Source organism: Trachemys scripta, chromosome 18 (assembly GCF_013100865.1).
Source record: "Trachemys scripta elegans isolate TJP31775 chromosome 18, CAS_Tse_1.0, whole genome shotgun sequence".
NCBI classification, from domain to species: domain Eukaryota; kingdom Metazoa; phylum Chordata; order Testudines; family Emydidae; genus Trachemys; species Trachemys scripta.
Window position 1 is genome coordinate 18,579,956 of NC_048315.1, and position 13,156 is coordinate 18,593,111.

At 44.6% G+C, this 13,156-nt stretch overlaps 1 protein-coding gene across 8 annotated transcripts in view; it reads left to right on the forward strand.

Moving 5' to 3' along the window:
- Window positions 1–13,156, forward strand: part of CUX1 (cut like homeobox 1) — a 398,007-nt gene that overhangs the window by 261,906 nt on the left and 122,945 nt on the right. For all 8 annotated transcript variants that reach the window (XM_034752645.1, XM_034752648.1, XM_034752651.1 and 5 more), the window contains exon 11: window positions 1,848–2,036. In XM_034752645.1, coding sequence (XP_034608536.1) covers window positions 1,848–2,036 — 189 coding nt within the window. The remainder of the gene's footprint in view (window positions 1–1,847; window positions 2,037–13,156) is intronic.

A 13,156-nucleotide genomic window follows, 5' to 3' on the forward strand; every position in this document is an offset into this window, starting at 1 on the left:
GCATGTCGCTCGCCATCTGGGTGGCCCACTTCATCCATTAGTAAAATGGATACTTACCTACCTCAGCATATTGTGAGATTTATTCCTTAAAGTTTGTAAAAGTGCTTAGCGGTCTTTGAATGAAGATTGCTATATAAGCATCAAGTACTGGGCTAGATCATGCTCCCTAGATCTGAACATGCAGTATCCCTTCTGCACAAGGATTTGATCTAATTCTGCATGGGAGCTCCAATTCTGCCCCAATTCTGCATGGAAGCTGCTTCCACAGCACAATACTTGACCTCTCTACATGGTCTGTTTGCTGGGGAAGAAGTTGAAATTGAATGGGTGGAGAGAAAAAAGGTGGGGTGGGGCCAGGGGTGCAAGTCTACTTTACCCAGGCCCTATTTGGTCCCATAAAAAGTAGGTGAAAAAGATAAAACATAGCTCCATCTCCCTCTTCCCTTATCTATCTCCCTCCTAGTTCCTGCCTCACTGTCCTAGGAGATGTTGGCAGCTAGGAAGCCACAATAATGGGGATGTGCTATGGTACACCCAAACATTGAATGCTATGGGCAATTCTGATCACCCCATCTCAAAAAATATATATTAGAATTGGAAAAGGTACAGAGAAGGACAACAAAAATGATTAAGGATATGGAACAGTTTTCATATGAGAAGAGATTAAAAAGATTGGGATTACTGAGTTTGGAAAAGAGACAACTAAGGGGGGCTATGATAGAGGTCTATAAAATCATGAACGATACAGAGAAAGTGAATAAGGAAGTTTTATTTACTCCTTCAGATAACTCTAGAACCAGGGGGGTCTCAGTGAAATTAATAGGCGGAAGGTTTAAAACAAACAAAAGAAAGTACCTCTTCACACAACACACAGTTAGCCTGTGGAACTCATTGCCGGGGGGTTGCTGTGAAAGCCAAAACTATAGAGGGGAGTCTAAAAAGAATTAGATAAGTTCATGGAGGATGGGCCCATCAATGGCTATTGCCAGAAACTGGTTGTGGATAACAGGGAATGGTTGCCTGTTTTGTTCATTCCCTCTGAAGCACCTGGTATTGGCCACTGTGGGAAGACAGGTTATTGGGCGAGATGGACCATTGGTCTGACGCAGTATGGCCATTCTTATGGTATGTTCTGATTCTAGGTTTGGGGGCAAGCCCCCTCAGCATTTTAGCAAAGCCTGATTTGGGGAGGGAGATTTCTACAAGGAAATACTCAGGAAAATGTCTTCCTCCTAGTGATCCCTTCCTGTGTACTTTTCCTTGGGAGGAGAGAGTCTGGGCCATTATTATTCTCCTCAGTGTTCCCAGGAGTAAACAAACATCAGCAAACAATAGCACTTTCTGTGGCAGTATTTCTGGGAATGATACCTGAAATATTTGGTGGATGTAGTCCCAGTAGCCAAAAACATGCTTTTTCTGTAATTTATAGGCCAAACATTTCCCCCCATTCTTCCAAAATGGCATACTATCTGATTATTTTTAAAGCACAAGATTTCAGTGCCATCTTGATACAAAGCACTATCATTAATATTATTCAATAATGTTAAATAGAGCATTTTGTATCTTCAAAGCATTGTCTCAGTTATTGTGCAGACATTAACTCCTGGGTCCTCCCAACACCCGTGTGATGTAGCTAAATCTGTTTTCTCCATTATCCCCATCTTACACATGAGCCACCTGAGATACAGGGAGCTTAAATTCCCATGTCTACAGAGTAACTCAGTGGCAGAGCCAGGGTTAGAATTTAGGAGTTTCTGACTTCCAGTTCCAAGCTTGGTCCTGACCAAACTCCTGTTTGAGTATGTTGCCTTTATTGATATGGTATAATGTTATTTCTTTCACATTAGGAGCAGGCCATAGAGGTGCTGACGCGATCTAGCTTGGAGGTGGAACTGGCTGCAAAAGAACGTGAAATTGCCCAGCTCGTAGAAGATGTCCAGAGACTCCAAGGCAGCCTCACCAAACTTCGTGAGAACTCCACCAGCCAGATATCACAGCTGGAGCAGCAGCTGACTGCCAAGAACAGCACACTTAAAGTAAGGATCAGTTGTGCATTCAGCACAGTTGGCTCATTCCTTATTCAGAGTAGGACTCTCAGGTAAACATGTAGTAGTTCACTAGTGCAGATTCATTGCAGTTGTGAGTGGCACAGTGTGTTCTTCGAGTGATTGCACATGTACATTCAACTCTAGGTGTGTCCATGCTTGAGCAGTCACTGGGATTTTTTCCGTCAGTGGTACCTGTCGGGACAGCTTGAGTGCCCTCTGCTGCCACACGTTGATGGCACTGGTATAAAGCACCCACCCAACCCCAGACCCCCTCAGTTCCTTCTTACCACCTGTGACAGTCGCTGGAACTGCTATGCTTGCTTATAGAAGCTCTCTGTGGTCTTTTTCTTCTTTCTGTATATAGTTAGTTGTCAGTTTTTAGTCACTTTTAGCTAATTTTAGTGAAGTTCTGTAACTTAGTGTTTTAGCGGAGTTTTATCTGTTCCCCAGTTCCAAGGCGTTGGTCACAGGGCTTTAAGCTGTGTGCCTCCTGCAACAAGGCTATGCTCCTGAGCGACCTGTGCTCAAGCTGCCTGAAGTACTTGGAAGAAGCACATGTGGGGGACCATTGCCAGATACGTAGGGATTTTAAGCCTCGGGGAAGGAGGACTGGGATGCCAGACTAAAATTTTTGCTCATGGAGGTAGCACTGAGACCTCCATCTCAGCCAGGCCAGTCGGACTCTGCACCAAATGCCTCAGTGTCGGTAAGGAGTACTCCTTCTACCATACCAAAGTCCTGGCACCAATCACCATCCCCAGTGCCAAGGAAAAGGCACAAGACACAGACGGTCAAGACTGGGAGATCCCCGGCACCAAAGACAGCCAGGCATGGGAATCAGATTAGAGTGCAATCTAAACCAAAGCACTCCCCTGCCTCAGTACCACAGAAGTTGACATCATTGACTCTGGTACCTATGCAGGCACCATCAAATCTGTTACCAGAAGAGCTGTCTACATCTGCAGCATAGCATGACCACACCACAGGCATTTGCTGCTGTCAGAGACCTTCTTTTGCTGTCGATACTGGTATCACTGGTATTACAAGAGTTGGCATTATCGGTGCCTCTGGACAGGAGGGAACCCACTGGATCCTGTCACTGTTCAGTACCATGCCCTTTGCTACCATCAAAAGGGAAGCTGGCTATGCTGGCCTCAGTGCAGGCATCTCCAGCATGGCACTGGTCTTGTTGAAGAGGGTGGCCTTAAGTCTGGGCATACAGGTGAAGGTAGTGAAAGAGTCCTTCCATAGCCTGGTTGACATTTTAGCTGCTGTGGATCCCTCAAAAGTAGCCCTGCCTGTCAATAAGGCCATTATGGACCCTGTTGAGACCTTGTGGCAGATCTCCATGTCCCTTGCCTCCACGGCAAAAAGGGCTGAACACAAAGACTTTGTTCCTGACCCAGGTTATGAGTTCCTGTGCATCCATCGCTTCCCTTCCAGGGATCCCTGGTGTTAGCTGCTGCCAATGAGAGAGAAAGGCAGGGTCATCAGGGTGCAGCCCCAAAATCAAAAATAAATAAAATAGGATATCTCCATTAATTTATTTTATCTCCTAGAACTGGAAACTCCTTGAAAGGTCATTGAGTCCAGCCCCCTGCCTTCACTAGCAGGACCAAGTACTGATTTTGCCCCAGATCCCTAAGTGGCCCCCTCAAGGACTGAACTCACAACCCTGGATTTAGCAGGCCAATACTCAAAACACTGAGCTATCCCTGCCCCCTCAAAGAAGTTAGATGTGTTCAGTCAGAAAGGTAATTCTACTGGGGAGTTACAACTCAGAATTTCAAACCAGCAGGCACTGCTGGGCAGGTATTATTTTAATATGTGGGACTCCATGCAGAAATTCAAGGACTTGCTCCCACAAGAGGCAAGACAAGGGTTCTCTTCGCTGGTGGATGAGAGAAAATCAGTGGCGATAGCCTCATTGCAAGTTGCTTTGGATGCAGCTGACTCAGCAGCCAGATCTGTGGCTTCGGCAGTTGCCATGTGCAGGAGTTCATGGCTACAGTTCTCGGGATTACCACAGGAGGTCCAGCAAACCCTTCAGGATCTACCTTTTGAAGGAATGTCACTATTTTCAGAGCAGACTGATGTGAAGCTTCATAGTCTAAAAGACTCCAAGACGATCCTTAAGTCTCTGGGATTGTACATATCAGCTCCTTCAAGGAAGCACTACAGACCTCAACAGCCCATCTGGTTCTCTGCCCCAGCTGCCAGTCAGGATCCACAGAGAAGAAGGGGTTTTAGGTGAAGGCCACCACGGTCTTCTACCTCGATGTCAATGCCTGCCCCACTCAGACATCCAGGGGGTTCTAAGCAGGCATTTTGATGGGACACTCAAGGACTCTGTACTAGTTCCCATGATACCAGACCCGGTTTCTCCTTTATTTGAAAGCCACCTTCCTTACTTTTTCAATCTGTGGTCCTGTATCACCATGGACCATTGAGTGTTGAGCACTGTGGAAGTGGGATACACGTTCCAGTTTATTTCTACCCCTCCTTGCCACCCTCCCTCCCTGGCCTTCTTCAGGACCCCTCTCACAAAGAACTTCTGGTCCAGGAGGTTCAACCTCTCCTTCATGTGGGAGCTGTGGAAGAGGTTCCACAGAATTTAAGGGGAAAAGGATTCTATTCCCGTTATTTCCTAATCCCAAAAGCCAAGGGAGGTTTGAGACCCATTTTAGATCTGTAGCAGCTCAGCAACTATCTCTAGAAAATAAAGTTCCACATGGTTACCCTGATATCCATTATTCCCTCTCTGGATCCTGGGGATTGGTATGCCGCCCTTGATTTAAGAAACGGGTATTTTCATATATCAATATACCAAGGACACAGATGTTTCCTCAGATTTATAGTGAACCACTCACACTACCAAGTCACGGTCCTCCCATTTGGACTGTCTGTGAATTCATGGGTGTTCACAAAAGGCATGGCTGTAGTGACAGCTTTCCATAGGAGGTTAAGGGTAGTCCTGCACCCCTACCTAGATGACTGGCTAGTCAAGGGCCAATCCAGGGCTCAGGTAGTATCCAACTCACCCTAGGCCTTCTGAGAAATGCAGAAAAGTCTGCCCTCACACCAGTGCGGTTAGAATTCATTGGGCTGGTGTTCAGCTCTATTCAGGCGAGGGCCTACTTCCCAGAGGGGTGTTTTAATGCAGTTGGATCCCTGATAACGCACCTTAAAGGTAATCTAATCACAACAGCCCGAAATTGTATGAGACTTTTAGGTCACATGGCCTCATACACATATGTGGTACAACACACAAGGCTGTGCCTTCGACCCCTCCAGATGTGACTGGTCTTGCCAAACCGCCACCATCTAGGCACTGTACTCATGATACCTCAATGGGTCCTCATCTCTCTCAATTGGTTGGACCCGCTCACAGTTTGTGCAGGTGTTCTCTTTATACACCCTTAACCGTCAATGTCCTTGGTCTCAGACGTGCCAGCAGGAGGCTGGGGAGCTCACCTGGGGCCCTTCAAAACTCAGGGCTTCTGGTCTTTGGTGGAACCTTCTCTTCGCATCAATATCAGGGTACTCAGAGCGGGTTTGACTGGCCTGTCAGGCCTTTGTGCCTCACATTATGGGCAGAAACTTGCCTGTTGAAGTAAAACATGGCTGTAGTAGTGTCCATGAGAACAGCCAAGGAGGAGCTTGCTTTTCCCTCCTTTGTCAAGAAGCAGTGCAGCTATGGGAGTTTTGCATAGCCCACTCAATCAACCTCAAGTCCTCTTACCATCTGCGAACACTAAAGGAGTTGGCAGATTGCCTCAGCAGGTCTTTTTCCAGTCACCACAAGTGGTCCCTTTGCCCAAATGTGGCAAGAGACATTTTCCAGCAATGGGGGATTTCCCGGATAGACCTGTTTGTGAACAGGTACAACTGGAAGACTCACCAATTCTGCTCCCTATGGGGACACAGTCCGGGTTCTATCACGGATGCCTTTCTGATACCTTGGACGGAACATCTTTCCTTTGTTTTCCCCTTTTCCACTCATGCAGAGTGATGCAAAAGATCAAGCAGGACTGGGACAGTGTTATTCTGATAGCCCGAGCATGGGCTCACCCACTGTAGTTCTCCCACTCTTCTAGATTTCTCAGTGGCAACTCCAATCCCGCTTCCATTGCACCTGGACCTGATTTCCCAGGACCACAGTTGGATGCTCCACCGGAACCTGAGCTCCCTTCATCTAATAGCCTGGAAGCTCCATGGCTAAATCCCAGAGAGCAACCTTGCTTGGAGCAAGTTCGTCAGGTCCTGCTAGGTAGTAGAAAGCCTCATCCCAGTTTCCTCCCAAAAGTGGTTTCACAATTTCATAGCAATCAAGCAATCTACTTACCTGCCTTTACCCAAAGCCACATGCAAATAGGAATGAACAGTGTCTTCACTTATTGGATGTTAGACGAGCCCTATCATTCTACATAAAAAGAACTAAACCATTCCAAATGTCCACACAACTGTTCGTAGCTGTGGCTGACAGGATGAAAAGGTCTCCCAGTCTCTTCACAGACAGTTTTGTCCTGGATTACTTCACATATTCACACTTGTTACGATCAGGCAGGTGTTTCGTTGCCAGCTATCCTGACTGCTCGTTCCACAGGGTCACAAGCATTCTTAGCACAGATCCCTATTCAGGACATTTGTAAAGCAGGGACCTGGTCATTGCTGCACACGTTCTCCTCCTCCTATTATGCCATCACTCAGCATTCTAGAGATTATGCCAATTTTGACCGAGTTGTTCTGCATTCTGTGTCCATGAACTCTGATCCCTCCACCTATTCAACTGCATGTGAGTCACCTAGAGAGGAATGCACATGTACAGTCACTTTCGTAACTATTGTTCAAGATGTGTTGCCCATGTCTAGTCCCTGACCCACCTCCTGCCCCTCTGCATCGGAGTTTTTCCAGAAAGAAGGAACTGAGGGGGCACCGGATTGGGTTGGCACTTTACATTGGCACGATCAGCACGTGGAAGCAGAGGGTGCTTGAGCCACTCTGGCAGGTACCACTGAAAGAGAAATTCCCAGCGACTTTGCTCGGGGCACGCATGCACCTAGAGTGGAATGAACTTGTGCAACACATCTGGAAGAACAACAGTTACAGAAAGTTAATGACCATTTTTTCCTTGTGTTGAATTAGTCATTTCTTCAGAATGTCGTTCAATAGCAGTTTTGCTGACATTTTGTGGGGTTTGTTTTAATTAATGACTTTTTGTTGTTGAACTCACTCTACCTGTTTCCAGTTATATTTTCAGTTCAGATTTTATATATATCATTATTTTTAGTTCAGTTCCTTTCTGAATAATATTTTTTCATAGAAGAGTAAAATTACTGTAATTAGGATAATTTTAAAACCGAACTACCATGTATATGTCTGAAAAATAACCAAACCAAAACTCACACAGCAAATCCTTTCAGGACTTTAAACTCTCTAAGCCAAGCCTTCATTCAGTATTACCATTTTGTCAGGGACATCTGTCATTCAGCAGTCAACCTGTAAATGTACCCAACCAGGTTTTTTCTCCCATTGGAAAAAGGACTTGCCTTGTTTGGATGCACAGACACAAGAAAGCATAAGGCTTGAAAGGAAGGCTCTTAACCTTATTAGAACGTATTTTTAATTTTTTGGCTCTCTTTTCCCCAAGATAGTACCTAATTTGTAGCTAGTATCCCAGTCCTGGCCTTTTGCATATCAGTCAGTAGCACTCTCCTGAAAACCACAAGGACGGTATATCTAACTGTTTCTTGAATGACCCCATTCTCTTTTGTTTCCACTGTCTGTCTTTGTGCACCATTCCACACATTTCTGATCTGTCAGTAAGCATGAGAAATGTTTTCCTGACATCTGTTGTGAATCAGTTTCCTCTAACTTCTGTCTCTTTCATTGTTCTACCAGCTATAATCTGTAAATAGTAAATGAAGTTAATTTAGCTATTTCATTAAAGATTTCTAGTTTTAGCATTCCGGAAAGTCAGAGGCTGATAGTGCCAACTTAAGCCAGCCATGGTTTAGGCAGTTACTGTGTAAGTTTCTCTAGCTCTATTATATCAGGGGAGGGCAAACTACGGCCCATGGGCTGGGTCCAGCTCAATCCGGCCTGCAAGATTGCCAGCCCCATGGCGCAGTGGGGCTAAGACAGGGTCCCTGCCTGCCCTGGCCCTTCACTCCCGGAAGCGGCTGGCACCATGTTCCTGTGGCCCCTGGGGTGGGTGGGTGGGGACAGCAGGCTCTGTGCGCTGCCCTCGTCTGCAAACACCGCCCCCCGCACTCCCATTGGCCAGGAACAAGGAACCGCGGCCAATGGGAGCTTCAGGGGTGGTACCCACGGCGAGGGCAGCACGCGGTGGAGCCGTGTGCCCCACACCACCCCTAGGAGCCACTGCTGGACATGCTGGCCATTTCCAGGAGCGGTGCGGGGCCAGGGTAGGAAGGGAGCCTGCCTTAGCCCCGCTGTACGCCACCGCCACCCCGGAGCCACTCGAGGTAAGCGGCACCAGGCCAGAGCCCATACCCCAAACCCGTCCCGCACTCCTTCCTGCACCCCAACCCCTTGCCCTGAGCCCCCTCCCGCACCCCAGCCCCCTGCTCCAGCCCTACATTCATGGCCCTGCATACAATTTCCCCACCCAGATGTGGCCCTTGGGCCAAAAAGTTTGCCCACCCCTGTGCTATAACAGAGTGCCTCAGCTCTCAGTTGCAAACCTTGACACAGTGTTCTATATCTGACATTCTTCAGAGAGTACAGGCTCTATTGTGTTGTAGTTTAGTTTATGTTGAAAAATGTATTTTAGGGATGGAATTGAAATTCTTCAACTCAATACACTTTCTGTATGTTCTAAGACATACTTGCAAAATTGTCATGAAAATTCTGTAGAGGAAATAAAAATCTTCTAGGTCTCCCTTGTTGCTGGTAGCAGTCTCTGCCAATCTGTCATTGTTTTTGCATCGCTTCTGTGGAGAGACGATGGAACTGGGCTGTATTTGAGGGATACATTTTCTCTGGCTTTACTGCTGTTGTGAATATTTTTATAAAGCTTTTTAGACAAAATAGCTTGAACCCCTGTGTTCAACTTACGTCCTTAGAACTAGATCATCAATAAGAGTTTTGCCATTAACTTTAATGGGACTAAGATTGGTCCTTTATCTGAGCTGGTGACAGAGGAACTCTGACTTTCATTTCAGAAATCTTCATATATATTCTCATAGGTTTGTCCAGCTAAAGCTAATATTTTGGTTCTCAGTGATGATTTTTGATACCTTGATTCTATCTAATTTATCATGTGTGCAATTTTGTCCCTATTTGTGACATTATTATTCTGTAATTTACCTGTCTTTTCTTTGGTGCTGGTAAAGCTGAGATCTGAACTCTGTTCTACACAGAACTGTGTCAAAAATAGTGTTTTGTAGACCTTAAATTTTGATTATAAAGCAATTGCTTTTAAAATAGCTAAGATTTTAATGGTTGCCGTCACAAAAAATGAATCCGTTTTACAGATGAAAGCAATGTTCTTTATCCATATCTTGGGGGAATTCTTTAATACTGTGTGGTTTAATGAAACAATTCAGCAATACTTTCAATGTCTTTCAAAATCATTGCTTCCTTATCTTCATCTGATGTAATCATTAGAATCTATCCACTAGTATCAAGACTTTTCTAACGGTAACTATCTTAACCCCTTGTCAGTTGGAGTCAGAACTTCCCCACTATCCAGCAAAAATGTAGTAGCCCTGGTTAGCCAAGAGATCCTGTCTCCCTGGCACCAAATGACCTAGGTTAATTGACTATTTGTGTGTGTGCTCTTTGATTTTAAGTGATAATGCAATCTAAAAGATTGTTAGTTATTATTTAACTATTAACCCCTCTATCATACCCTAGGCAAGTCTAACAAAAGAGAGCTGTTTTAATTATTTATTTAATAATAGTGTAATTATTACTTGAAAAATATTTTCGGAAAAGGTACAGTCTAGTGGGCACTCTGACACTTGGCAGTTGTATGTTCTTTTGTATAATAAATGCAAGTTGATTTCTTGATCAGATGATGCTTCCTAAGCTGCTTTGTAGAAATATTTTTCACACCCACCTTCTGATTGGAGTATTTTTAGACTTTGGGGGATGTTAGAACACACTTTATTTTGCCTGAATTAACCAGGTTGATATTTAGAGCAAGAGATTAGTTCCTTCAGATTGTTTCACAGTTTGAACCTTTTATTATTCTTTGCTCTGTGCATTTTACAGGGTTGTTTGAGACAATTACCACACTAATACGTTTTACAATAATGATTGGCTGGGGAGATGCCAAATACCTAAATGGTCTGATTACATACAGATTGTACTGTCAGATGTGTTTATTTGTATTGTTTACTAAAAGTATATAAAGTGCAAAATTTCCTTGGCAGCAATCTCTATATTAATTACGAGGTTCCCCTCAGGAACAATGGGTATATGCCAGTGGTGGCCTCCCCTCTACCCCCCGCCCCCACTCTCCACCTACCGGGGGGAGGGGGGAGCTTGGGACCTCTGCCTTGCAGTGGGGTAGGAACTCCTGTCCAGCAGGGATGAGGGTCTCAGGGTTTCAGCCCTGCGAGGCGCACATGCCAGGGCTTGGGGCTTCAGCAGGATTGGGGCTGAAACCCCGGTCCCCGGTTCCTGTAAGAACTCGAACTTCTGAAGATTGTCATATGCGGCTCGGAGGGCCAGCAAGTTTGGCCGCTCCTGGTATTTGCTTTATTGTAGTGTTCAAAGTATTTTAGTTGTTTTAATGTTACTATCTTCCTGTGTTGCCATCCTGTTATAAGATTGATCTGTATGTTTGAGGCTCCAAGGGAGACATCTTCACATCGAAAACAAAAGCTGTAGATAATGTTTTGTTGCTTTGGGCAGTGATAACAATCACATATCTATTCTTAAAACTTCCTGAAATATAGCTGTATGAAACTGCACATAACATTAAGGCTGGCTTACAAGTGGAAGTCATGTTAGTTATCCTGTATGTGATAAGTATCCCTATAAAAGGCCTTTCTACTTAGCATATCCCTGCAGTCGTAACTAATGCAATAACCAGATTGGTATTAGTGTTACTATTTTTAATTCACTGCATTACATGGCTTTCTGTTGCAACAGTTAAAGTCAGAGTAACTTGGCAGTTGTTTACATTTCGATTGTCACTGTATGTCACATAATAACACAAAGTTTGTGGATCTGAGAGCTAGTGTTAGAAGAAGGATGGATTATAATGCACCCCAGGTTTTAAATCACATGAAAGTATTAGATAGTGGGTGTTGGCTGTAGAAGGATCAACAAAGTTGTTAGAAATGGCTGGCAAAGAGATGTGGTCAAAGTGGGATGTTCTGATTCAGCAGCCCTCTCAGTAGACACACTAGCAGGCTCTTTTAGAACACTTAGGCCTGGTGTACACTGGGAGGGGGGAGGAGGGGTGTCGATGTAAGATACGCAACTTCAGCTACGGGAATACCGTAGCTGAAGTCGACATATCTTATTCCAACTTACCTCCCGTCCTCACGGCGCGGGATTGACGGCCGCGGCTCCTCTGTCGACTCCTCTACCGCCGCTCGCGCCGGTGGAGATCCGGAGTCGACAGGGAGCGCGTTCGGGGAGCGATATATCGCGTCTTAACGAGATGCGATATATTGATCCCTGATAAATCGATCACTACCCACCGATACGGCAGGTAATCTGGACGTACCCCTAGAAAGGTTGAAAGCTGAATCCCTTCTCTAGCCTCGAGGGCTGGCTGGCTCGTTTACATCTCCCTGCTTCAGTACTAGTGACCAGGTCTGGTTTGTAAATGTTGAGCCAGATTCTCTGGTGCATTAAGGACACTTTCCACAGTGTCAAGCTGTAACTTGAACAGTTGGTTACCCCTATGAGTTGCTGTATCTGGCTTTACAGAAAGCTCAAGGAACTGAAGTGTCACTGGCATGATCTTGGACATCAGGATTACACAAATGTGCAACACTTTTGTAAAGAGGTGGCATTATATACAGAGCTTGTTTAAAATGTGCAGGATATCCTTCGAGGTTTTCCTGAGAGCAGCATGGGGTACGTTAGAGGGGTTAAAAACTCACCCATAGTTATTGCTATTCAAGAACAAAATCCAGTATCCTTCTAGTCCTACTAGTTCAAGTATCCATCCTTTGATTAATGGCTATTGTTGGCTGCTTCAGAGGAAAGCTCCAAAATGTGCCATACTATGCCACATATAGAAGTTTTGTGTTAATCCCAATACCCTTACTATTTTTCACATAACTAGAACAACTATAGAGGTTATTTATTTTCCTGTCTAACTTCGTAAAAAGCTACTCACTTCATTAATATCCTTAGAGCTGTGAGTTCCACAAGTTAAAATCCACTCTGCTTTCCTGGAATTCACTGTGATGATTTGTTAGAACATGTTGCTTGATGAGTAGCTGGCATAATAGCATCTCCTGCTACTTGGCTCTGGGTGTTTTTAATTGGATGGGATCATTTCTTTTTCATTAACACTTCCGTTGAATCCATTGTAGCAAAGTTGATCAAACTGTCCTAATTTTACAATGTGGAAACTAGAAGTAAAAAGAGGAAATGGGCAGAATTATTTCAGGTACACAGAAATAGGTATGTAATACATTATGAGAGAGAACATTTGAAGCAAATAGGCTAAGAAATACAGTGAGGATGTGAGGATTGAAGAGTCTGATATCAAAAAGCAGGAAGATAGATTTAAAAAGGGGCAGCATGATGAACCAGATGGCCATTTCCTGTTCCTACATTTTTCTGTTTTTCAGAGAATTTCCAAATCTTGCAAACAGAGATTACAGTAATTGACATGCCAGGAAGGGCTGAAATGACAACCAGAAATGCCTGGTAGGAGCTATGGGGAAAGTGTGGATTAAAAGAAAAAAGGGGTAAATTCCAGCCATGTTGCAGTTTCAGAAGAAAAAGTTCTGCAACTGGACGCAAATGCAAATATTTTACTAGATTGTCTGAATTATCCTTGTATCCTTTCAGGTCTTGAAGACTTTTGTTTAGTTTCTTTAATAGTAGGCATGAGAACCAGTGATGATGATGAGTTCATTACTGGGTTGGCAGTTCTTTCCTTCAGT